This window comes from Balaenoptera ricei, chromosome 8 (assembly GCF_028023285.1).
Source record: "Balaenoptera ricei isolate mBalRic1 chromosome 8, mBalRic1.hap2, whole genome shotgun sequence".
Lineage (NCBI taxonomy): Eukaryota > Metazoa > Chordata > Mammalia > Artiodactyla > Balaenopteridae > Balaenoptera > Balaenoptera ricei.
The window spans coordinates 15,122,977-15,148,322 of record NC_082646.1 but is presented as its reverse complement, the minus strand read 5'-3'; the positions used below and the strand labels follow the sequence as shown (position 1 = coordinate 15,148,322).

Here is a 25,346-nt window from a genome sequence, read left to right as displayed (position 1 = left end):
CTGCAGCTTGCTTCTGGTCTTCACCCTCACGTACGAATGCTTGGGCAGGGGCTAGGTCTAATTCTCTCCCTCACTGTTTGCCCAGTATAACTAGAACAGTGCCTGGTACCTAGTAGGTGCTCATTAAATATTTATTGCAGGAATGAATACATATTTATAACAGGTCAGAAGCTAAAACAGTCCTCATTGGAACAATGCCCAGGTAGTAAGGCAGGGGCAGGGACTGAGTCTGCTGGAATCTTGCAAGCAAGAGAACCCTGACAAGCCAATGACCTAGGTGGCTTCATCAGGGTATCTGACAACTTCAGAGGTGGCCTTTCTTTCCCTTTAAACATACCTAATTTGTCTTAGATATGTTCTTAGAATTTGTGTACATTGTAGAAAATTTATAAATTTTTAAAATATATTAAATAAATTTAAAAACCATCCAACCAGTGATCTTTTTTTCTTTCTTTCTTTCCTGAACTTGTCTATACTTTTGGAATTAGAGGAAAATGATATGACACGTGTTATTTATTTAAATTTATTTTTATTTATTTATTTTTGACTGCATTGGGTCTTCGTTGCTGCGCGCAGGCTTTCTTTAGTTGGGGCGAGCGGGAGCTACTCTTCGCTGTGGTGTATGGGCTTCTCACTGTGGTGGCTTCTCTGTACAGCCTCTCGGCGTGGCCTTCAGTAGTCGTGGTGCGTGGCCTCAGTAGTTGTGGTGCAGGGGCTTAGTTGCTCCGCGGCATGTGGGATCTTCCCGGACCCCGTGTCCCCTGCATTGGCAGGCAGATTCTTAACCACTGCGCCACCAGGGAAGCCCGATACATGTAATTTAAAAAGCCACCTGTAATTCAAAGGTAATCATTGCTAAATTTTATGCAGTTTTCAACGTTTTTCTATGCATGTCTGTGTGTTTGGAAAACCTACTGTTTATATAGTGTCATAACCTGAATTCTCTGCTTGCATGTCCCTTAATGTCTTAAGCATCACTTTCAATGGCTTCATGAAAATAGTACATTTAAGCACTCCCTCATTATGGACATTTAAGCTGTTTCCTTTAAGCTTTGTATTATAAGGATCACAGTGATAAGGATATTTGCCCACACGTTTTTTATCTGTATTTCTTACTTCCTTAGGATAGCATCCCAGAAGTGGAGCGCACAGGGTTCCTCGGGCATTTCTGTCTCGGCTTCCCCTCCTTGGGCAGTTTCCTAGTTCTTAGAAATTTTTCTTTTCTTAAGATAATTAGGAGAAAAAAAAACGTCCCGGGGTGGAGGATGTTAGTGGTAATGGCAGTGGTGGTGGGGGTGAGGGTGATCCTTACGTGTGAAAAAGAGCATTTGTCAACGAGAATCCAACACTTGGAGATCCTTCACGGAAACATCCATCTAATCCAAAGTGAGCTTCCAGAGAAGGTCAGGATAATGAAAGAGGAGCCGGTAACAGGATAGGGGTGGGAGAAGTCCTCCAGCTGGAAAGCGGCGTCCCCTTTAAGGTCCCAAACGAGGCCTGGCCCTTTAAATCTGTGTCAGTTTCCCCTGACGTCAGCGGGCGGGCCGGCAGTCTTGCTGTTTACCGCCCCGCGGCGTTGCTCGCTCCGCGGAGTTCTGAGCGCCGAAGCTGGCGCCCCCAAAACTCGCCGCGCCGCGCGGTGTCGAGTCGCTACCACCTATCACGCCCCTCACCCTCAGACCCTCCTCCCTTCGCGGCCGACCCCGCCGCCTGCTTCCCCTCCCTCCCTCCCTTCTTCCCTCCCTCCCTCCCTCGCTCTCCTTTCCCGGCGTCTCCAGGCTCCCAGCAACTAGCCGCCTCCGGGCTGTCAAGGCCCTGGCGGGCGCCCGCCGGATCTCCCAGCCGTGCTCGGCCCCTCGCGAGCTGGGGCCCCTTCCTGTGGCCCGTACCCCAACCCCTCCCCACCCCCTCCCAGCCGTCCCATCCCCTCCCTGGCCTCTGAGAGCGTGTCTGCGGCTCCAGGGGAGGGACCGTTTCCTAATCTCAGGCCGAGGTTAAAGTTCTGGTCCTGGTGAGATGCTGGAAGCTGCGGCCAGAGCCGCAACCCGCCCTGGAGGTGACCTGTCGCTTATCGTCGCCGCTGCTGCCGCCACTGCCGCCCGGCCGGGGCCATGTTCGCTCTGGGCTTGCCCTTCTTGGCACTCTTGGTGGCCTCGGTCGAGAGCCATCTGGGGGTTCTGGGGCCTAAGAACGTCTCGCAGAAAGACGCCGAGTTTGAGCGCACCTACGTGGATGAGGTCAACAGCGAGCTGGTCAACATCTACACCTTCAACCATACTGTGACCCGCAACCGGGTGAGGGAAGGGGCTGGGCTCGGGGCTGGTGGTGAGTGGGCGAGCGGACCAGGGCTCGGCGATGCTGTCAGTCCCCAAGAACAGCCGCCCCACTGGGTTTCCCAGAACCACACTGGACCCTCTTGCCAGCCCTTCTTCCTTTGCCAGGGATGTTTGTTCTGAAGCTACCAGTGGACAGTTTCTGAAGTTGCCTCTTTCCCATCTTCTCTTTGATCCCTTCCTTTCTACCAGCTGTAGTCTGAGCAGGACTGGCCTGCTCCCTACCCAGCACCCAGAGTCTGACAGTGCTGTGGGGTCTGGGAGCAAGGAAGCAGGCTTGCTACTGGGCTTGGCCCAGAAAACCCCAGCGGGGATGAGACAGGCCCAAACTGAAAGGCTCTGCCCTCAGGGAGTTATAGCTGAGACTCCCCAGGGAAATGAATGCAGGACTTCCCAGGCTGCTGTAACTGCTGGGACCTTCCCAGCCCTCTTCCTTCCCTTGGAAAGACAGCTGGCCTTGTAAGCTGAAGGTGGTGGAGATACAGCCAACCCCAGGTTGGGTGGGAGGGGAGAAGGAGTTTGCCTACCATGGAGAAGCTTCCTCACCCTGATTTCTCTTTCATTTCTCCCCAGCTGTGAGTTGAACATGGGCACAGCTAGGTCTGGGAAGTCTAGACCCCAGGCAGGGCTGAGATTTGGAGCACTCTTGCAGCCTGGCTCATGGTCTCCTGCTCAGCTCTCACCAGGACTGGATTTACTAAGAAGTGGTGGAGTTCGGAATGGGAATCTGATTTTTTTTTTTTTTTTTTTTTCCAGAATGGGGAGGGATTGGGTTTTGATGGCAGGCCAGGATCTGCCTTCAGTGCCTGGTTCTCTGAAGTTTGATCTCATCCAACTTAGAGTCCTTTCTCTTTTTGCCCCCATATGTGGGGTTACCCTGAGAACGGTGGCCTCTATCCGTCTGGGAGTCTGGGAGGTGCTGCCCTAAGGGCTTGGGTTTCAGCAGCCCAATAACAAGCAATCCCAGGATTTATTTTATTTTATTTTTTTCTTTAAGCTCTGACTGTCCTATATACTTTCCTCCATAGTGCCAGTGGTGGGAGTGTCTCCATTTTATAGAGGGGGATGTTGAGGCTCAGAGATGTAAAGTGACTTTTCCACAGCCCTATCCCTCGGTCAGAGCTAAGGATAGAACTTGGCCTTCTTGGCTTTCAACAATTCCTGTTTCCCCACCGCCCTGTGGCCTCTGGCCACCAGATGAGTTGTTGAATAGGAACTTCCTGGCTCACAAGGAAGAAGGTTGGGGAGCACTTCTTGCTCTCCTGTGTCCCTGTGTGTGCGCATGTGTGTACATGCACGTGTGTGCAGGCGCATGTGTGTGCAGGCATGTGCATCCGTGAACTTTTATAGCAATGGGGTATCCTGGGCATGCCTGAGGTCTCCACTGTGTTTCCCATCCTCTCCCCTAAGTCCCTCCTGGAGTCTGGGGGCTGCTCTGGCAGATGAAGGGGCATAGGTAGCTCCCCATCTCGACCTGGATGGGGAAAGCACAAGCCGTCTGCTTGAGGGAGGGCAGAGCTCACAGTCTCTGGAGCCATGTGTTCCCGTGGCAGAATTAGTCACCGTGGGCTTGACTGAGGGACATTTCCGTGTCATCTTGCAGACAGAGGGCGTGAGAGTGTCCGTGAATGTCCTGAACAAGCAGAAGGGGGCTCCTTTGCTGTTTGTGGTCCGCCAGAAGGAGGCGGTGGTGTCCTTCCAGGTGCCCCTGATCCTCCGAGGGATGTGAGTAGGACCTGGGGACCAGGGAGCGGGGATAGGCCCAGGCCAGGCCTTGTCCAGGGCCCCCGACCTGGAGCTTGTCAGCCTAGTGGAGGTGGGGTAGGGAGGTAGTGGGACCAGAGCGGAGGAATTGGGGCTCTGCTCCCCTGGAATGGCATGCTGGCTGTTACGGGACCGCAGTCATGTCTCGACTCTGCCTCGGACCATAGGTTTCAGCGCAAGTACCTCTACCAAAAGGTGGAGCGAACGCTGTGTCAGCCCCCCACCAAGAATGAGTCCGAGGTCCAGTTCTTCTACGTGGATGTGTCCACCCTGTCACCAATCAACACCACGTACCAGCTCCGCGTCAGCCGAATGGATGACTTCGTGCTCAGGTCTGCAGGGAAGAGCGAGGGGGCCACGGGACTGGCCTCCTTCCCAAGCTCTGGGAGTAACGGTGGGGGGCTCTTCTCTGCCCTACAGGACCGGAGAGCAGTTCAGCTTCAATACTACGGCGGCGCAGCCCCAGGTAAGACCTCCCTGTCAACGGTGCCTCCAGAGGAGAAATGGGGAAGCTTGAACTTGGGGGTGGGAGTGGTCAGCACTCTTTGCCAGGAGTTTCAGGTTGGTTGTACTCTCCGTGGAGGACTCTCTAGAAACTGGAGCACTGGCCCTAAGGTGGTGGGGGACAGACAGTATAGGAAGTGCAGAGACAGGGGGTCTGGCTGCCATCTTTCCTACTTGCCCCTTGGGCACTGTCCTGAGTGCCCAGCTGAGGTTGAGGGGAGTGGTGTATGGGAAATGGACCTGCTTGTGGGCAAGGCCTTTCTTCCCAGAGAGCCTCCACTGCCCAACCCTGGGAGGATTCACACTCTTCCCTTCTAGAGGGGCAAAGAGAGCATCCTCATGGGATGGGGCTCTCCCCGCCCTCCCTGTGCCCTCAGTACTTCAAGTATGAGTTCCCGGAAGGAGTGGACTCAGTCATTGTCAAGGTGACCTCCAACAAGGCCTTCCCCTGCTCAGTCATCTCCATCCAGGATGTCCTGGTAAGTAACCTGCCCTTTTACTCTCCACCAGTGGATAGCAGGGCTGCTGAAGAGAGGGGACGGGGCCCAGGACCCTGCCCATCTGTCTGTCCCCTCCTCCCTCTGTAGTGCCCTGTCTATGACCTAGACAACAACGTAGCCTTCATTGGCATGTACCAGACTATGACCAAGAAGGCAGCCATCACCGTGCAGGTAGGAAATGGGCATGGCCCGATGGGGGATGTGGCCAGGTGATTAGCTTTCCTGACCCTCGCTTCTTTTCCCCTGCCCCATTCCTACCCTACCCACAGGACTGAGTCTTGGCTGTCCAGTCCCCCGGAGACTTTGGGTCCCCTGATATATGCAAGCATTGAATCACAATCCCAGTTGCCTTTGGGGACAGGAAAGAGCAGAGCACCCTTTATGGCTGCCATGTATGCTTCCTTCACCACAGCTGGGAGAGGAAAGGGCCCTGGCTGGTGATGAGGGCTGCCCTTGGCAAAGGCTAAAACCTGTGCCGGGGGCAGGGAGGGAGAGGCATGTGCTCACCTCACGACATCTAGTTGTGCAGCTGACGAGGCACCACAGCCCCTCCACTTTTTCTCCTGACTGATGCCCAGACTATAATAGGGCACCCGTGGGTTCCATGATGATGGGGCATACCCTCATTTGCTCACCTGGCACTAGTGTTAGTGCAGGGTATGGGCCCTGGAGTCAGATGATCCTGGCTCTACCACTTACCGGCAGTGTGACCCTAAGCTAACGTCCAACAGGGATAATGATAGTACTTACTCATAAGGATCTTTGTGAGGATTCAATAAAATAATATATGAGCAAAGAGTTTAGCGTAGTGTCTGGCCTGAAGTAGGTATTCAGAAAAGGATGGTGATGGTGATGACAAATGATGACGATGATGTGATGATGACAGTCGTCTTCATCATCACCATCCTCACCATCCTCCTCATCGTCACCATCATCACCATTATCACCGTCCTCATGCTGCAGCGCAAAGACTTCCCCAGCAACAGCTTTTACGTGGTAGTGGTGGTGAAAACTGAAGATCAAGCCTGTGGAGGCTCCCTGCCTTTCTACCCCTTTATAGAAGGTACGTTTTGCGCCCTGGGCCTGGCCAGGGGTGGGAGGGCTTGGACACTTCCTGGGAGGTAAAAGAGCCTGTGTGGCTGATTGATGGATCTGATGGGATGTGGGTTTTTGGCTCCAGACTCTCCCAGGCCTGGTCCCACCAACTCTAGCCAAGCTCCAGGCAGGCGCTTGTTTGCCATTTTGCCATTTTACTTCCAGATGAACCGGTCGATCAGGGACACCGCCAGAAAACCCTGTCAGTGTTGGTCTCTCGAGCAGTCACGTGTGAGTGTGGGTGGCTGACTGGGGATGGCCTGGCCGCTGGCTCTTCTTTCAGGCCTGGGGTAGGGAGTGTTCTCTGAATGGGAAGGGTGAGGAGGACCTACTCGAGCAGGCTGACAGGGTAGGAAGGAGGAGCGTTCTTGGAGGGCTTCATGACGGGAGGCGGGAGGGTGAGTAATGTGCTTTGGAGCATCCATGAGTAAAGAGATGGAGGGACTGAGTTCTAGATCTGTCTCTGCCACTGTGGGCAGTGTAATCTCATTGAGCCTCAGTTTCCCCATCTCTGTAACAGGAGTAATAGAATCTGTTAGTCTCTATTAGTCCCACTAAGTCGGTTTAGCACAAAATTAGTAGGAAAGTTCCAGGCCCCTTAGTCATGCTCGATAAATGTTTACTGAGTGATTGAATAGAGCCCTTTGTAAACTGGAAAGTATAAGATAAAAATAAAGGATTGTGACGGGAGGGGAAAGAAGCTGCCTCTCCTACATGGATTCCTTATTCAGCACATTTGTTTCGAGTCCCTTCTGTGTGCTTGGTGCTGTGCTCCAGCTGTGGTCCTTAGGGTGCCTCTGTCTAGAGCCCGTTGCTATGCAGGGTGCTGAGGGCTGTGAGGAGCCCAGGACAGTCACTGTGGGAGGTCAGGGCAGAGAAAACCTCCTAGAGGACACAGCTCCTCAGCTGTGTTTTGAAGGTTAAGTCAAGGAGGGGTCTTGGAGAAAGAAGTAGGGGAGAAAGTTCTAGCAGAGAGAGCTGTGTGAGCAGAGCCAGGAATCATGTCGAGTTTGGCATATTGTTGGCACTGGCTGGGTCATTCCACCCGAGGGGAGATGTGGAGAGAGATGAGCCTGGGCCCTGCGTGCTGTGATGGGCAGGCTTGGAAAGTGCTGGTGTATTTTCCTTCCCACTTCCCTCCCCACAGCCGAGGCCTATGTTGGCGGTATGCTCTTTTGCCTGGGCATATTTCTCTCCTTCTACCTGCTTACCGTGCTCCTGGCCTGCTGGGAGAACTGGAGGTAAAGTGGGACCGCTGGGCCCTCCCCTGCTCTGGGGTAGGTCAGGCAGGGGGAAATGGCCTGGCAGGATCTGTGTGGCCCTGGATAATCTCCATCCACGAGGCATAGGAATGCAGGTCCCTGTGAGGGTCTGAGGTCCCTGGGTCTCTGCTCTGGAAACCAACCCCTCCCCTCAACCTTCTTCCCAAGCAGGGAGACCCCGCATTGCTTCCCAGCCTGGGAGGACCCCTGGGGTCATGGATGGAGGACAGGGTGGAGGGGGTGGAAGGCAGGCCAGCCCAGCATAGGAGGGATCCTCCTGCTGCCCTTCTGGTTTGTCTCTGGATTCTGTCCCTGCAGACAGAGGAAGAAGAGCCTTCTGGTGGCCGTGGACCGAGCCTGCCCAGAAAGCGGTACCTCCAGAGGGTCCGGGTCGGTGGGCTGTTTGCTTTGTGGTTTGGAGGGGATAGTGGTGGATGGTTCCCTTGGGGGTTGGAGGAGGAAGGTCCCACTGGGGGCTTCTGGATGTTCAGATAGGGAGTAACACTGTATGTGGAAATGGGGCTGGGGCAGTGTGCCTGTTGGTCCCTAACGTGCCCGTCTTAAAGACTGTCACTTGATTCATTCAGTGTCTGGGTCTAGGTACACTGTCTGCCCCTTCAGACAATGCGACTCACCGTCTCTGGGATTATTAACCTTTCGTTCTCTTTCCCTTTCTTCTACCCCTCTCTCTCTATCCTCCCTCCTGCTTGGGACCTTCTCTCTCAGCTTCTCTCCTTGGTAAGCTCCAGGTGCTGTGGGCAGAGGAGCTGGAGTCCAGAGTGGGGAGGGAGGGGAAGTAGAGGGGTGTCTGGGTGGGACCCGGGCAGGCCGATGCTGGTCTGTCCTTGCTGCTGGTAACTTAGATGGTCAATTCCTTGACTTTGCTGTCTTTCTAGGGAGGAAAGAGGGGAGTGAGAGTTTCCAATGGGGCAGGTGGTGGTGGTGGGATAGGTGTTTGCTGGTATAGGTGCTTATTCTTTGCTGCCGCCATGGCCCCTCTGTGTCTCTCTTTGGATTCTTCCTTCCCTCTTCTCCCTGGCTTGCTCTGCCAGGGAGAGCAAGCTCTCCCTGGAAGAGAGAGCTCTGCTTCCAAGGCTAAGGGGTCCTTGACTTCTTTCTTTCTTTTTCTTTTCTTTTTTTTTTTTTTATGACTCATAAATTATAGTTTATTGAATTTTTAGAAACAATAATTAAGCATTGCAAATTTGTTTTAACATTTCTGTTGAAAAACCTTTAAAGTGTATTACATACATACTTTAATAACCACAATATACTCTATGATATTTAATTTTTCATGGTAACAAAGGGCTTTGAATATTGATCAATATGCTAAATACTAACCTACTGTAATAGGTACAAGAGATTTCCTAGTACATTATTCTCATTTTAGCCCGGTAGCACCCTGCAGATGAGGAAGATAATGTAAAGTGTCCCTGACTTCTTGTGGCAGGTCACCCTCGGGTCCTGGCTGATTCCTTCCCTGGCAGCTCCCCGTACGAGGGCTACAACTACGGCTCCTTTGGTATGCGTCCACGCCTGAGCTCATGCTTGCCCACTCGGCCGGGTCACCACCTCCAGGGTGGCCTCCTCGGTGCCCCCTGGAGATGGGTCCAGAGTCCCCTGCCCTGAGGTCTTTTCTGCCTGCCTCACCATTTACTATTCCCTACAGAGAATGGTTCCGGCTCCACTGGATCCACCGACGGTCTGGTTGGCAGTGTGGGCCCTGGGGACCTCTCCTACAATTACCAGGGTGAGTGGGCCAGGCGGGGCAGAGCTGTGTGGTGCAGGGCTGGTGCTGGCTGCATGAACCATGACGATGGGCGGTTGCCTCTTCTGCCAGACGCTGGAACCAGGGAAGGGCTTGCTGTCTCCCCACCCCTCTCCTCCCTCATTCCTTCCTCCTTGGTCCCACTTCCCCGGTAACTTTCCCTTTCCTTTGAAGGGCACGACCAGTTCAAGCGGCGCCTCCCCTTTGGCCAGATGCGGCAGCTGTGCATTGCCATGGGTAGATGTGGGGAGGGCGAGCGCTGCTCTACTAATCAGCTCCTGCCAGGGTGGTTGACTGGAGCCAGAAGGCTCTAGGACCAGAAAGATGCTTTGTGCATGGCTTCCCCATCTAATGCCAGTAATTGCTAGCTCGTGTGTCTTTTGAGATAGGCAGGCACTGGCCCCTGTTGCTGGCAAGCTGGCACCCCAGCCTCCCCCAGGCCAGATGTTCTGGTTGGCTGTTGTGTTTCCCAGCACCTCACTCTCTGGCCTTCTGGGGCTCATGGGCCGGGGTGTCATGTCCTGGCCTCAGGGGCCTTTGGTCAGCAAGGTTACAGGAGGAAGCTTCCGAAGGCATGAGAAAAGAACAGGATAAAGGATTAGAGAGGAGGCAGCCTCTCACCCTTACCTGCACCCCAGGGCCCACTGGGTCTTTACCCAGTGGGGGCCAAGGCAGTGTCTTCTCAGAACCCACACAGCTGGGCATCTTCTAATCAGCGTGACTTCTACCAAATTCAGTCCTGCTGCTCGTGTCTGGGGCCCGGGGTCTGCTCAGTGTCCTGGCCTGGAAGCCCTAGCTCAGTGAGGGGGCAGGGCTGGAGCGGTCCCTGTTTGGTGGCCTCTTCGCGGAGTCCACCCTTGTTCCCCTCAAGGACTTAGGAGCACCTGATCCCTCCTCCCCAGGCCTGAGCCCACCTCTAACCCCGCTCTGAGCCCACAGTTTGCCTCTTCCCACTGCCTAGTAATTGTGACAATTGTCCCAGGTGGGTGGGGACAGACCTTGGGTTCTGTGCCCACTAGGTTACCCTTCCCCCCTTTCTGCCCCAGACCATTCCCTTGATCCTGTGGGCACGCGGCCACGACTGGACTCCATGAGCTCCGTGGAGGAGGACGACTACGACACATTGGCCGACATCGATTCAGACAAGAATGTCATTCGCACCAAGGTGTGACCCCACGTGGGCCGGCCCTGGTCACGGGTTCCCGAGGAAGAGATATTCTGTGTCCAACCCCAGCGTATCTCCCCACTGGGTGGCATGTTATGAAAGCAAAGGGAAAGAGCTTGGCTGGGGTGGCACAGATTCCAGGGGAAACTGCCTCGGCTCCTAGCCCTCCGGACCGCCCAGAACCCGGCCCGCTGGAATTCTGGCCTGTGGGAGGGAGGCCCCCCCCCCATGTCCTCCTCTAACCTGGGCGAGAGGGGCTTCTCTGGGGCAGTGGGGCAGGGGACTCACTCCAGCTTCTCCGCAGCAATACCTCTGCGTGGCTGACCTGGCACGCAAGGACAAACGCGTTCTGCGGAAAAAGTACCAGATCTACTTCTGGTGAGTGGGCGGAGCAGGCCGGCCTTCCTGTCATTGACAGGATGTTGCGGTGGGTTCTCGGGTTCCTTCTCGGTGCTGCCACCTCACCGCCGCCCTCCCACTCCTCAGGAACATCGCCACCATTGCTGTCTTCTATGCACTTCCTGTGGTGCAGCTGGTGATCACCTACCAGACGGTGAGCGGGCAGGGGCCGGCTCCCCAGGGCCCATGCTAAGTGCCCTCGAGGAGCTGCCACAGGCTGGGGCAACGCCCCAGTGCAGAGCCTCCCAGCCTGCGGCTTTGGAGCCAGCACAGGTCCTAGGTCATGGGTCCCGGGTTCCCATCCCAACTCTGCCTTACCAGCTGGGTGGCCTTGAGCAAGTCACTCAACCTCCCTGAGCCTCAGTCGGCTCATCTGCAAAATGGGGGCAGCAAGCCAGCAATGATGGCACCTCCCCCAGGTTGTGGGGATTTACGAAACGAAAGTGCTGGGACTTTGTGAGTCTCGGTTTCCCTTCCCTCTTCTCTGTACTGTGGGGCAAGAACCTCCGTCATGGTCATGCCTCAGGGTTTTCAGCCACACCTAGCGAGGGGGGCAGTGACTTTACCAAAAGTGGGGCTTGCTGGTGTCATGTGCGCACACGTGCTGGCCGTGGCGGCACCTCCCATCCATTGCAGAGTGGGACTGGTGGTAGCGCAGGCTGTGGACTGAGGCGCTTTAGCAGCGCCCCCTCCCTGCTCCCGCTGCAGGTGGTGAATGTCACAGGGAACCAGGACATCTGCTACTACAACTTCCTCTGCGCCCACCCTCTAGGCAACCTCAGGTGGGGATCCACTTGGGAGGAGGCCCCTTTTCCCATCGTACGGTGAACCGGGGCAGGGGCAGGGGCTCTGCAAATGCCCGCCTCGGGTGGGGAAGCGGCCAGGGCATGAGGCCGAGGCAATGCGCCCGGTGTCGCCCCTTCCAGCGCTTTCAACAACATCCTCAGCAACCTGGGGTACATCCTGCTGGGGCTGCTCTTCCTGCTCATCATCCTGCAGCGGGAGATCAACCACAACCGGGCCCTGCTGCGCAACGACCTCTACGCCCTGGTGAGGAGTGCGCACCTGCCCGCTGAGGCCTCAGGCCCAGACCCTTCCTAGCAGGCGGGGCCCTGCCCAGCCCTGCCCAGCCCTGCCCAGCCCTGCCCTGCCCTGCCCAGCCCTGCCCAGTGCTGCACAGCCCTGCCCTGCTCTACCCAGCCCAGCCCTGCCCTGCCCTGCCCTGCCCAACCCAGCCCTGCCCAGCCCTGCCCAGCCCAGCCCAGCCCAGCCCTGCCCTGCCCAGCCCTGCCCTGCCCTGCCCAGCCCAGCCCAGTGCAGCCCTGCCCAGCCCAGCCCAGCCCAGCCAGCCCTGCCCAGCCCAGCCCTGCCCCGCCCTGCCCAGCCCAGCCCTGCCCAGCCCAGCCCTGCCCAGCCCTGCCCAGCCCTGCCCAGCCCTGCCCTGCCCAGCCCTGCCCAGTCTTATCCTGCCCAGCTTTGTTGTGCCCAGCCCTGCCCGGCCCTGCCCTTGCTAAATACCCACTCTACCCCCCATCCCACTCCTTTCTCATGATCTCCCTCTTTAGGGCCCCTTCCTTCCTCCCTTCCCATCTTACCTCATTTCTCCCTTCCCTTCTCTCTCCACAACAGGAATGTGGGATCCCCAAACACTTTGGCCTCTTCTACGCCATGGGCACGGCCCTGATGATGGAGGGGCTACTTAGCGCTTGCTATCATGTCTGCCCCAACTATACCAATTTCCAGTTTGGTGAGCGGGGCCTCCCTCTTCCCTGGCTGAACCTCAACAGGAATCTGCCTGAGTCCACCATCCCCATTCACCCGCAGGGATTGGGATCCCCAAGACACAGCCATGTGGGAGACTCCAGGGCTGGAGGACTTGTGTGAACACACATCCTAGCTTGTAGAAAATAAGCGTCTGGATGCTATTTCTTGCATCTGTCAAGCCTTTCCTATGGAAAGGCATGTGCAAGCACTGAGAAAACAAAGATAATTAAGATACAGTCGCTGATCTCAGAGTGCTCGGACTAAGTTGTCCTTGTCGTCAGGGGAAGTCAGACTGTGGGTGACAGCCAGTGAGGCGGCAGTGTGGTGTGGCAGGGACAGTTAAGGAGCTGGAGTTCAAGCGCCAGCCCGCCACCAGCTCGCTCTGTGGCTGTGATGAGGTGTGGGGACCGGGGTTCCGTGCCCGGGCTCCGCGGATGTTTCCGTAGCTCACGTCCACGTCCCTCCACCTAGACACGTCATTCATGTACATGATCGCGGGGCTCTGCATGCTGAAGCTGTACCAGAAGCGGCACCCAGACATCAACGCCAGTGCCTACAGCGCCTATGCCTGCTTGGCCATCGTCATTTTCTTCTCTGTGCTGGGCGTGGTGAGGCCCCGGCCTGCTCTGCTCACCCGTAGGAAAGGTGCACACGTGTGCACACACCCCCGTCCACCCCTGCAGGAGAGAGCCCTGCTCCTTCCCTAAAGTGCCCTCCCAGCCTGGCGGGCTTGGAGCGGCTCTCCCAGAGGAAGGGGGCGCCGGGGGAGCAGCTTTCTCCTCACCCCTGCCTTCGGTGGCCCCAACAGGTCTTCGGCAAAGGGAACACAGCATTCTGGGTCATCTTCTCGGTCATTCACATCATTGCCACCCTGCTCCTCAGCACGCAGCTCTACTACATGGGCCGCTGGAAGCTGGGTGAGCGCTCGCCTGGGGCCCGCTGGGGTTGGTGGCCTCGGGGACCTGGTCTCATGGGAGACTTTTGGGTTCTGCCCTCTCACAGGGGGCCCAGGGGAGTCACTGGGTACGGAATTCGATGAGGCCTTGGCACAACTGTGCCCCCGAGAGCCCCTGGCTCCTCTCAGCTGGCGCAGCCCAGGGGCCGGGACAAAAGGGTGCCCGTGCCTTTCAGCACCTTCCCTTCTTGCAGACTCGGGGATCTGCCGTCGCATTCTCCACGTGCTCTACACGGACTGCATCCGGCAGTGCAGCGGACCCCTCTACGTGGTACCTGCCCAGCTCCCCGGGCCCCTCCTCCTCTATCTCCACTCTTCCTCTTCCCTCCACTGGGGGGCGCGCGGAGCGCAGCTGAGAGCCCAGGGGCGGGCTGGGGACCCTCTGACGGGCCTCCCCCCACTTCTCTCCCTGTCTCTCAGTTCCCGTGTCTCTGCTTCCCTCCAGGACCGCATGGTGCTGCTGGTTATGGGCAACATTATCAACTGGTCGCTGTGAGTCCGGCCGTTGTCTGTGTAGCCAGGCTGGGTGGGCAGCTCGGCGCTTGGCCAGCCACGGGCTTCCTTGGGGAACATGGACAAATTTGGCCATGAGACATGGGGGCTGGAGAGAGAGGTGTTGGCCCCTGGGGTTCTAGAATCTTCTGTGGGCCTCTGAACCCAGCCCCACATCCTCATAAAACATGGGTTGGGGGCAGGGAGAGCCCTTTCCTTGCTCTCGGTCCTCCCCTGCTTCACCAGCTCTTCCTCCCTCCTGCCAGGGCTGCCTATGGGCTCATCATGCGTCCCAATGATTTTGCCTCCTACTTGTTGGCGATTGGCATCTGCAACCTGCTTCTTTACTTTGCCTTCTACATTATTATGAAGGTGAGCGGGGGCGGCTGAGGCCCCTCAGCCAGCTGCTCTGCTTTGTGGGGAGGGAGATGGGCACAGCCTCCCTGGGGCAGCACCAAGAGGGAGTGAGAATTTTTCTGTCCATCTCTCCATGCTACTGAGTCTTGAGGAGGGGAGAGGCTAGTCTCTTGCACGTACTCCCCGGGAGCCATATCCTATATCCTCAGACCCGTTTCCTGAGCCCCTTCTGTATTCTAAGTAAGGCCCATAGAACTGGTAGCACTTCAGGCCACAGCTGGCAGGAGCCCCGTTCTGTGGAGAAGGGGTTGAGAAGGTGGGGCTTGCTGAGTCTGTGTTGGGCTTGGGCCTCCGAGGGCTAGGTGCTTCCCAAGGGCCCCTCGTGCCATCCAACGTGAGAGGAGCCCCCTGGCCATACACCCCCCAGCACAGGGCTCTGGGCACATGGATGGAGGCCCAGCCAGGGTGGACCTCAGGGGTGAGGACACCAGGCTGCTAGTGTGGGGACAAGTTGAGCTGTGTAGGGTGATGGGATGGATCCAAGAAGGCTTCCTAAAGCATCCATCCTGAAAGCCTGGGAAGGCGCTTCAAGGGCAGGCCAGGAAGTGGGGCAGGGCCCTCAGGCTGCTCTTCCCCATCTTCCCCCAGCTCCGGAGCGGGGAGAGGATCAAGCTCATTCCCCTGCTCTGCATCATCTGCACCTCGGTGGTCTGGGGCTTTGCACTCTTCTTCTTCTTCCAGGGGCTCAGCACCTGGCAGGTGAGTGGTCCTCCTGCCAAGAGGCTACGGGAGTCGCCCACAGGCTCATCGTGAGCCCACAAACGGCCAGTTCTCTTTTCAAAAATTGTTTCTGAGCATCGCCCTTGCTCTTTCACAGCTGCTTTCTCATTTAATCCTCCTAACATTCACCATGCCAACGTGGAAGTATCCCCATTTTACTTATGAGGCATTTGAGGCTCAGAGAGACCCAGTGACCTGCCCAAGGTCACACAACCAGTGGTGGCACAGCTGGGGTTTGAAGCCAGAGATGTCAGGCTCTTCCGTCTGCCTCGTAGGGCACCTGCTGTGATCAGAACTAAGTCTGGCAGCGTCTCTGCCTTTGAAGCACTTATAATCTAGTTCCAGAGAGAGAGAGACTGTCAGTTCCTGGCTTTTCTTTACAACATGGTACATGAGATGAAGGGCAGTAGACTAGACAGGTAGGGGATGTGCAGGAGGGCAGAGGACAGAAAGGCTTCTGTGAGTTAGGAGGTCCAGGAAAGCTTCTTAGAGGAGGCAGGGCTTGCTCTTGGCCTTTAAAGACCCTGGCTGATGGGGAAGGGCCCTGTGGCCCAGACGTGCTGTGACTTGAGTAACGAGGCAGAGGCAGCTTAGGGGTCAGTGACTGCATTCTCTTGGGAGCCGAGTGAAGACTGTGAGCTCCTTGAGGGCACGGCAGAGCTTTCTTGGTCGTATCTGCGGTCTCAGCATATGGCACAGACAGTCCCCGGACACAGAGTGAGGTCCAGCCAGTGTTTGCTGGACTGAGGTTGGGGAGAGAATGGCGGACCTTGAGGGCCTCGGGTCATGGCACACGGGTCCTGGCTACTGTCGTCCTCGGGCAGGGCTGTGCTACCTGACAATAGTGCTTTGGAGAGAAAGTGAGCCGGGAGGAGCCCTGGAGGACTGATTGGAGCCGGGGGCGGAGTCCAAGGCAGGGAACGGGGTTAGGAGGCTTTGGTGGCTTTCTAGTCCTTCAAGGGAATCACGACCAGTGCTCTCAGGGAGCAGTTTGCAACTAAAGGCCAATTCTTAGATGTGGGAGATGAGGGCAAGGGGTGAGCCTGAAAAAGGGTGCTCTCCAGCCTAGGGCTGGGGCTGGGAACGGAGAGTGCCTGGAGGGGATGGGAGCTGGTCTGGCCCAGCCTCGCAGGGCGGTGTCAGCAGGCAGCTCTCCCTGTTCCGCCCCCAGAAAACCCCTGCAGAGTCACGGGAGCACAACCGGGACTGCATCCTCCTCGACTTCTTTGATGACCACGACATCTGGCACTTCCTCTCCTCCATCGCCATGTTTGGGTCATTCCTGGTATGTCGGGGAGGCTGGAGAGGAGGCGGAGGTGGCCTCCTTTCCTGTGCTTGACTCCGCATCTGCCCCCCAGGTGTTGCTGACACTGGACGACGACCTGGACACCGTGCAGCGGGACAAGATCTACGTCTTCTAGTGGGAGCCGGGCCCGTTGCTTCTCTCACTGGGCCCTTAGCTCCTCTGCTGCACTGCCCAGAGCCTCCGTAGTGCCAGGGGCGTGAGTCCCAGCCCTGCTGCCCAGTGCCAGGTGGCCGTGGGACAGCGAGGTCCAGCCCAGGCTCGGCCCGGGACAGTCACAGGGTGGCCTTGAGCCTTGTTCCTGCCCTCTGCCGAGGAGGAGGCCTGCTGCCCTGAAACCCCGGATGTTGGCCAGATTGCTGCTTTCTTCTCAGTGCTGGGGCCTTCCACAGGCCCCCGTCCGTCAGCCCTCTGTCTGTCATCTGCAGGAGAAAGGAGGGAAGTGTGGCCTGCCCATCGCATGCCTTGCATTCTGCCCACCCTTCCCCTGCCCACTGGCCTGGGACCCAAAGCCCCTTCTTCTTCCCCGAGCTTCCACTCCAGGGCCCTGGTCTGGGGCCTGATTCCCTGTCCTGCATCAGGGTTCTCTCCACGTCTCCTGGGTCTGCACCTGGCTGCCATCACTGCCCACTCAGCTCAGCCAGGATGGATGGGGCTGTCGGATTCTGGGGACTGGCCAGCTGGTGCTGGGCTTTTGGTGCTAAGGCCTGCGAGGGGTCCCAGGCAGTTCTGCCTCCTACCTCTGGCCTGTGCTCAGGGCTGGCTCTTTAGCAACGAGGGTCAGCCCACATCGTCAGAGCCACCTTTGATCGAAGGACTGAATTCAGAGGTCACTTTCGTAACCCGTCAGCCCCCAGACTGATGTTGGCACCAGGATTGGAGGGAAAAAGCAACTCACTTTCCTTCCCTTCCTTTTTCTTTCCAGGCCCTTAGTCCTGCCAAGCTCCAGTTGGGGGCCTTTCAGTGCCATTGACACTGCCCAAGAATGTCCAGAGGCGAAGGAGGGGAGATACAAAGAGCCCAGCCCAGCCCGCCTCCTCCACGGCCACGGGAGCCCCAGTGCCTATCTTAGAAAGGGGCTCAGGGAAGGGACATGACATTCCCCTCTGTGTCCCTGGTCCAGCCTCAGTCTAGGACCCAGGGCTGGCTTCTAAGTTTCCGTCCAGTCTTCAGCCAAGTTCTGTGTCAGTCACACACATGCACACATATGAAATCTTGGAGTTTACACTGAGTTGCCCCAGCTCTGGTTCCCCCGGCTGCTCTGCGCCTTGGATCCTCTTCGCCCTTCCTGGTCTGTTCTAGAGGCCAAGGTTGGGGGAGGTCAGGTCAGGCCTCGGCCTTGGGGATGGGAATGTGTTTTATTCTCCTCAGCTTGTTTTTATAGCTCTCCTTTGGGCTGGGGAGAGGAGGAGGGAGGGTCTGGATCTTTTTTCAGAGCTCCGTTTAATGTCTGTTTCCATGCTATGGTTGCATTTCTGTTTTCTATGAATGAGTCTGCATTCAATTAAAGAAACAACCAGATGCAGTTCTTGGGCCCATGTTTGCTCCCTCTTTCTGGGTGGAGATGTTGAGAATGATGGGTGGGGCGGGGCGGGGCGCCCCCATTTCCCAGGTCTTCTGGTCTACCTTTCTCTTCCAAGCCCCAGTCCCATCGGGAATAGGAGTCCCTCGATACCCCGTTTTTTTCTCTCCTTTGAGCAACGGCATCAATTCAGTCAACATTCACCAGGGGCCTGCTCCATGCCAGGTGCCATGAGGGTGGAGAAGATAGCGTAGTGAAAAAGCCTTAGCTGTACCATCTCACCTCTGAGAGTCTCCCCTTACCTGGCAAATGGCAGCAGCCTCTGCCCACCTGGTCCCCACCTACCAGTCAGACGAGCTTCACTTCTGATCTGAGCCTCTCCCAGCTCGGCGGGCTGCAGGCCGCAGGCACAGGCAGTACTCCCTGACCTGCTTTAATGGACAGGTGGTACTCTGGAAACACCAGATGGTGATGGATGGTGGGAGAGTGGGCATGTGGATGACATGCAGGCTCCAAGAGGAAGGCGATCTGAAATGACCCTGGAAGGTTGATTTAGATTTCCGCAGGCTAAGGAGGACAGGATGGGGAGCGGGCGGGGGTGGGAGGGGGCGGGCGGTGGGGAAGCTGGTGAATTCAGGACACAGCCAGAGGTCTGGGCTCCTCTCCAGCTGATCCTCGGCTCCTCTCCATGCTCTTCCCCGCAGATGCCACTGGGGGGCAATATAGCTCTTCGCGCCACTAGGCTCTGGCGTCAGGAGCTGGCTGTGGTGGGCAGACCCTCCCTAGACTGTCTGGTCCGGCCGCCCCTCTCCTGGTGGTGCCGGGGGTGTGTGTGTGCCGGGTGTGTGGTGGAGAGTGTGAGCCCCTCCCTGCCAGGCTGCCCTAGGATGGGGTGGTGCCACAGCAGGCAGGCCAGAGACCCCGCTGGAGGCCTCTCACCTTTCTTCACTTCCTATCCGTTCCCGGTACCCCACCACCACCACCCCCGAAGCAAGATTTGAGCAGGTCTCCTTCCTGGGTGATGGGGTCCAGTCTGTTTTCCAGGGTAGGTAGGGACTGTTTAAAAGGGAGGGAGGGATGATAGCAGCCTCTGAACCTCCTACCCCAGTGTTGGTGTCTCAGGCCCTAGAGACCCCCTGGATGGGGCCAGGGTCAACTGAGCTGTTGCTGAACCCTCAAATCCCACCCCCAACTAAAGCGTGTAACTCAAGACCCACCCCAACTGTAAACTCTCAACCTGAGCAGGGGGCGGGGCAGGGGTGGGCGGGGGCGGGGGGTGGGGTGGGGTGGTCGGCAGGGATGCCCAGGTTCTGCCACTCAAAGACTTACCACGTGGCCTTGGGTAAGATGCACTCCGAGCCCTCGTTTCCTCACTTGTAAAATGGGATAGTAATTTCGCTGTCACGATGCAGCTGTGAGTATGAAATGAGCGTATGTGTAAAGTGCCCGGTATGTAGCCGGTCCTCAGTAAAGGTGAGTTCCTATCTCCCACTGGAGCCAAAAGCCCCTGGAGGAGAGGGTGGCTGGTTAGTCCCCCACAAACCTCAGGGAGGGGTCCCCCTAGCCTCTTTCGTCTTTCCCTGGACAGCCCCCTTTTGAATTTCCCCCTCCCCTCAAACTCGGAGGCAGGAAACAGTGTTGAAGGAGCAGCCGAAAGTCCAGACAGCAGGGAAAGCCTTCACGGTCCTGTCCATAAAAGGCTTTTCCCGGCTGTTCCCCGCCGGCAGCGCGGCCCCGCCCCCGCCCGCTCCATCTCCAAAGCACGCAGAGAATGTCTCGGGCAGCCCCCGGTAGACTGCTCCAACTTGGTGTCTTTCCCCAAATATGGAGCCTGTGTGGAGTCACTGGGGGGGCTGGGGGTGGAGAAGGAGCCGGTTTCCTCTAGCAGGGAGGGGACCGGGGTGAGCCAGCAGCGGGGAGGCTGACATCACCGCGGTGGCAGCCCTTTAAACCCCTCACCCAGCCAGCGCCCTGTGCTGTCTGTCCAAGTCCAGACAGAGCTCACTTCTTCCTGCGAGCCCCGAGGAACGCCTGTAAGTGCATCTGTCCCAGGGATGGAGGGGAGTTGGGCTGGGGCTTGGCAGTAGCAGTGGGTGTATTGCAGGCAGGGCTCTCGGGCGCCCTGCCTGGGGAAGCCCACCCTCTTCCCGCATGCATTCCTAATCTCCACCTGCGGAGCTGGTCCTAGCTTGATGGGTGGGATGGGGTTGCTGGAGTCCCGTATCTCTTAGACTGGGCAGCCTTGGGCTCACTGAAATGCCCAGGGAGACTTGGCTGGTGCACAGGGATTGATGGTGGAAACCTGGGAACTGGGGTGAGGGAGGCTCTCCATTTTCAGCCGTAGTCACACCCATGGGGGTGTGATAGGTTCCAGGTGGTGTTGGTTTAGACCCAGGTCTTGTAGTCTGCTATCTACCTGGGAGGATGTCCGAGGAGGTGAGGAGGCGTGTGGTACGCCAGGGCTGGAGAGCAGTGTCCCACTGGTGGGTCCCCAGGTCCTGAGCGGCATCAAGAGAGCCCCTGGGTAGCTACTGCGGCAGTGGGCAGGACCACAAGACTCGTCTTCTGGAACAGGCTGGGGTGGCAGGGTGCAGGGCAAGTGAGAGAGCTGCCTTTCCAGGCACACGGCTCCCTCCATACTCTGAGTGGGAGGTCCCCCCCTACCGGGCAGAGGAGTCGGGGTGAGCACTGCCAGGCGCTTTGGAATGATAGCCTGGGTGGTGCAGGCAGGGCCTTCCCCAAGGGTCTGGCTGCTTCCCCTCAGTGGTGGCTCTTCAAAGGGTAGCAGTGAGTCGGAAAAGTCTCCTCTGTCCCCAGAATTTAGATGAGCCACCCCTCCTGCCTTCTCAGATCCACGTGTGCTCATCCTATGTGCTGTGTTTTATTCTGAAGAGAGAGGGGCACAGCAGTCCTGCAGAGACCCCTGGTTCTGCCAGTTTTTCTGGGTTCCTGCTGGTAGGAGGTGCCAGCTTTGCAGCTGGACTTGTATTTTTCTCAGGGGAGGGGAGGCTGATGGAACCGCAGGCTAGGAGGGTCAAAGCAGAGCCTCAGGCTGCCCTGCCCAGCCTGTCCCAGGAGCCTTTGCCTAGAAAGGCCTCTGGGTGGGCTGCCCTGCCGCCCCCGCCCTCGCCCTCTCCTCACCCCTCCCCTCCCCAGCAGCTCCAAGGTGGGCCTGGGGAGGGCTTTGTCAGAGGACTTTGAGGGATTCTTGGAACCCTCCACTTTCAGACTCTACCAGGAGGGGGGGGGGTGCCTTTCATCCTCCTTCTTTGTTCTGATCAAAACCCAAATGTTGTCTCTGGATCTAGGGGCCGTGACTTTGTGTACTTGTCACTGTGAGCCTTGACACCTTGACTGTCCTGAATCTCCTGAGACCGGAAGCTAGGGGTGGGGGACACACTGCTGGCACCCTGTTCCTCACGGGCCCAGCGCGAGGTCTGGGAGGGGAGGTGGGGAGGGGAAGGCAAGAAGGTCTGGGCATGGAAGGTGGGGAGGGTGGTGGTGCCCGGACCACAGGGATGCACCTTGCCTGCCTGGGATGGTACGGTGAAGGCTGAGATGAGGAGGGAGGGCGGGAGGCCAAGATGAAGGATGGCATGGTCCCAGCTGCTTGTGTGTTTTGACCACAGTTCTTCACCCAGGAGTCCTTGGGAGGCTGGGAAGCAGGGATGAGACACACAGCAGGGTGGGGAAGGGAGGGACTTGGCCTTTGGATTCTTTGGCCCTCACTTTACAAATAAGGAAACAGACTCAGAGAGAAGTGAGTTGCCCAGTGGCTGGAATTTAGAGGAGCCCTTCTTCTGTTCTTCCTCTCAAATTTTGTTGTCCCCTCAGGGAATGATTTTGAACAGGGGTGGAGCCTGGAGCAGGAAGAACACTTACTGTTTTTCACCATTTGGTCAGGGTCTGGCTTTCCCAGGTCGCTACCAGGAGACCGGCTCTGGGGACAAAGGACTGACATTTTGAGGAGCTCCGCTGAGGGGCAGGCAGTGTGTTCGGTAGCCACAGGCAGGGCCTCGTGGAATGTTCCCAGCCCTCTGGGGTAGATAACATTATCCTCCCTGCAGAGACGGGGCATTCGAGCTCAGAGAAGTTGTCGGTCGGTCGTGGGGAAAGAAGGGCAGGGCAAGTGAGGTTTGGCGGCTGAGCTGGGCCCATGTGAAGTGATAATGTTCACTGAGTCCCATGAGGGTGGGTGGGGAGAGGGACTCAGCTCTGGTAAGAGAGGGAGTTGAGAAAACGTGCTGACTACCTCCATCCGCAGACCGTTCTCTCCTCCCAACCTCTGACCTCTCTGAGGGCCAGGGGATGGTTTGGCCTCGTTTGGTTCCTCTTCGAAGGGTGATCTCTGGCACCACCCCAGGGTGATACCTGAGGCAGGTCAGGTTCCTCCTGGCTGGCCACATGCTGGTCTGCCCAGCGGCCTGCCTGCCTGGCCCTGCTCCTGCAGCCTCCTCTCCCTCTGTAGGGCTCTCCTGAGCGAGGCCAGCCCCAGGCCCTAAGGCAGCAGCTGCTGCTGGTCTGGACGGGGAGGGCTTCCCATGCTCTGGTTGGCAGATTCCTGGCTCACGTCCCTGGAGAACTCTGGCTTCCTGGTTACTCAAGCTCCCACTGTGGTGAGAGCCTGAGGGCACGAGGGCAAGCCGGTGGGTGTGCCAGCTCGCAGCCCTCTCTCATCTGGCTCCCCTGGGGAAATGCAGTTTCTTGGCCCAAAGCTTTTGGGCTTTGCTGGTTTCCTAGCCCTTTCCAGGGGTGGGTGAGCTTCGGCCTCTGTAGCTGCAGGCCGGAGGCTGAGCTGAGCTGGCAGAGAGCCTGAGTGCTGGAGTTCCCGCTTCTGGGAGAAGTGAGAGCTGGAGATACCTCCATAACTTCGGGCACAGCCGCCAAACTGCCTCACTGGACAAAGACATCTGCTGGCTTTCTTTTGAGGGGCAATGTGACCTCTTCCTAAAGGCCTCTGCAGTGCCTCCATGGTCAATCTTGGCAAAGAAAGAATGCTCTAGACCAGGGGTTATCAAACCCACGGGCTAAATACAGCCTGCCATCTGTTTGTGTAAATAAAGTTTTATTGGCACACAGCCATGCTCACTTGTTTACACACTGCCTAAAGCTGCTTTGGTGCTGCAGTGGCAGGGATCTTATGCCTGCAAAGCCTAAAATATGACCGTCAGTAAAATGACTGTCTGGTTATTTACCAAAAAAGTTTACTAACTCCTGCACTAGAGTGCCAAAGATCTGGCCTCCAAGTTCAGAGAGGCTCCGTGGACTGAGGGGACGAGCTGGCCCAGGCGAGCAGTGCCATGGAAACAAAACCAGGAAGCAAGGGGAGGTAGATAACCGGCTAGGCTGGTTGCCCAACACAGAGCTGGAAGGCCTGCCCGGCACCAGGGACAGCAGAGCTGTTCTCTGAGCCTCTCCCTCCTCCGGCTTGTGCTGCTTTAGCTCCCCGCCAACATGGCCAACAAGGGTCCCTCCTACGGCATGAGCCGTGAAGTGCAATCCAAAATCGAGAAGAAGTACGATGAGGAGCTGGAGGAGCGGCTGGTGGAGTGGATCGTAGTGCAGTGCGGCCCCGACGTGGGGCGCCCGGACCGTGGGCGTCTGGGCTTCCAGGTCTGGCTGAAGAACGGCGTGGTGAGTGGCACCCGGGGCAGGGGGGCTGGGTCCGTGCCATCCTGCCGGAGTTGTGGGGCAGACCCCCCCAAACCGAGTGCCAAGCTACCTTCTACGCCTGGCAGATCCTGAGCAAGCTGGTCAACAGCCTGTATCCGGATGGCTCCAAGCCGGTGAAGGTGCCTGAGAACCCGCCGTCCATGGTCTTCAAGCAGATGGAGCAGGTAGCTCAGTTCCTGAAGGCAGCCGAGGACTATGGTGTCACCAAGACTGACATGTTCCAGACTGTTGACCTCTTTGAAGGTACAGAGAGAAGAGGGGTGGAGGCAGGTGGGGGACAGGAGGCTGAGGCAGGGACGAGGGAGGATCAAAACTGCCATGATGATGGGTCTGCACGGCAGGAATGGGATACGCCAGGAGAATCCCACACCCGCAAGGGCGTACCCTGGGATCTACTGCGCCTCTTTCGATTTTAGGACAAACTCTGCCCCGGGTTGGCCATTTTTCTGAGAGATGTGGGCAGGCTCTGCCTTGGAGTCCTGTTTACACAGTCCTGAAGATCATTTCCCCTCCCCTCTTTCTACTCACAGGCAAAGATCTGGCAGCGGTGCAGAGGACCCTGATGGCCCTGGGCAGCTTGGCAGTGACCAAGAACGATGGACACTACCGTGGAGATCCCAACTGGTTTATGAAGTACGTGGCCACCAGGGTTTCCCTGCACCCTGAGCTTGGGTCTTGGCAGGAGATGGGCTAACCCTTTAGTACAGTGATTTGGGGAAGCAGATAGCCAGGAAGGTATGAAGTGAAAGTCTAGGATGGGGGGAAATGGGTCTCTAATACTTCTTGACTCCTCCCTTTCTACCCTCCTGTCTCAGCCAGTCTCAATAGCCTGTGCTGTGGGGCAAGCTAGATTGAGGAAACAAGAGCGGTGAAATGGGGAGGGAATGGGATCGGCCTCGGAAGTAACAGAGGAAACCAAAGATGGGTGGAAAACACACAGTCCTGGCAAGTCTTTGTCCTGGTTCCTCCTCTCCTAGGAAAGCCCAGGAGCATAAGAGGGAATTCACAGAGAGCCAACTGCAGGAGGGAAAGCATGTCATTGGCCTACAGATGGGCAGCAACAGAGGGGCCTCCCAGGCTGGCATGACAGGCTACGGCCGACCTCGGCAGATCATCAGTTAGAGGTGGAGGGCCGGCCCCCGGCCCCGCCCTTGCCCAGCTCGCCGGCCGCAGCCCTCCCGCCTCGCCCGCCTCACCCACACCGGTGTAGTTCCTTCAGCCCCGGCCAAGCTTCGAGGCTCCGTCACTGAGCAAAGGTGACTGCACTTGGGCAGCTCGCCCGCACCCCTCAGCCTCAGTCCAACTTCTGACCCCAAAGCACTGCTCCCCTGGCCCACCTCCCAGCTCCCCGGCCAGCTCCACTGTCTCTCCATCCTGGGCCGAGCAGGGGAGACGTGGGCTGGCGGTGGCTGGGCTGTGGGCAAGTCCACCGTCCTCCTGGGCAGCTGATGCTCATAGAAGGAGACCCAGCCCAACCGCCCCCGATTTTTTTGCTGGAATATTTTGGAGGTTGAAATTCAAAAGGAAAAAAAAAAAAAATACATCAATCTTTTCTCAGGCCTGGCTGGCAGAGTCTGATTTGTCCTAGTCACTTCTGTTCTGGTTACAGGAAATCTGAGCAGGGAACAGGCAGGCAGCTCGGGTTTACGTGTGTTCCTGGCTGCCATCCTCTGAAGGACCCCTCGAGTTCCAGGATTTCAGGGGCTGGAA

General features: G+C 57.4%; 2 protein-coding genes across 2 annotated transcripts; both read left to right on the top strand.

Moving 5' to 3' along the window:
- The first annotated feature begins 1,539 nt into the window (after positions 1-1,539).
- SIDT2 (SID1 transmembrane family member 2) lies at positions 1,540-17,969 on the top strand. Its single transcript, XM_059930339.1, has 26 exons — positions 1,540-2,294; positions 3,937-4,058; positions 4,265-4,429; positions 4,518-4,563; positions 4,979-5,080; positions 5,189-5,272; positions 6,065-6,164; positions 6,362-6,427; positions 7,344-7,437; positions 7,777-7,829; positions 8,909-8,980; positions 9,128-9,208; positions 10,273-10,391; positions 10,696-10,769; positions 10,878-10,944; positions 11,499-11,572; positions 11,717-11,840; positions 12,420-12,537; positions 13,026-13,162; positions 13,363-13,471; positions 13,704-13,780; positions 13,955-14,001; positions 14,268-14,373; positions 15,007-15,117; positions 16,310-16,423; positions 16,497-17,969. Exons 1-26 carry the CDS (start codon positions 2,112-2,114, stop codon positions 16,557-16,559), a joined length of 2,508 nt encoding a protein of 835 aa, XP_059786322.1. The 5' UTR covers positions 1,540-2,111; the 3' UTR covers positions 16,560-17,969.
- Positions 17,970-19,863: 1,894 nt separating this feature from the next.
- On the top strand, positions 19,864-25,193 carry TAGLN (transgelin). The gene is made up of 5 exons (XM_059930338.1): positions 19,864-19,996; positions 23,406-23,597; positions 23,702-23,879; positions 24,167-24,269; positions 24,614-25,193. The coding sequence occupies exons 2-5, from the start codon at positions 23,418-23,420 to the stop codon at positions 24,756-24,758; spliced, it is 606 nt and encodes a 201-aa protein (XP_059786321.1). The 5' UTR covers positions 19,864-19,996; positions 23,406-23,417; the 3' UTR covers positions 24,759-25,193.
- The last annotated feature ends 153 nt before the right edge of the window (positions 25,194-25,346 follow it).

Excerpts from the sequence above, each read along its gene's own strand:
- SIDT2 (XM_059930339.1), top strand. The coding sequence starts at position 2,112 with ATGTTCGCTCTGGGCTTGCCCTTCTTGGCACTCTTGGTGGCCTCGGTC. Across the intron at positions 4,430-4,517 it reads ATGGATGACTTCGTGCTCAG|GACCGGAGAGCAGTTCAGCT; the intron begins GTCTGCAGGGAA and ends TCTGCCCTACAG. Across the intron at positions 16,424-16,496 it reads CCATGTTTGGGTCATTCCTG|GTGTTGCTGACACTGGACGA; the intron begins GTATGTCGGGGA and ends TCTGCCCCCCAG.
- TAGLN (XM_059930338.1), top strand. The coding sequence starts at position 23,418 with ATGGCCAACAAGGGTCCCTCCTACGGCATGAGCCGTGAAGTGCAATCC. Across the intron at positions 23,598-23,701 it reads TCTGGCTGAAGAACGGCGTG|ATCCTGAGCAAGCTGGTCAA; the intron begins GTGAGTGGCACC and ends TACGCCTGGCAG. Across the intron at positions 23,880-24,166 it reads GACTGTTGACCTCTTTGAAG|GCAAAGATCTGGCAGCGGTG; the intron begins GTACAGAGAGAA and ends TTCTACTCACAG.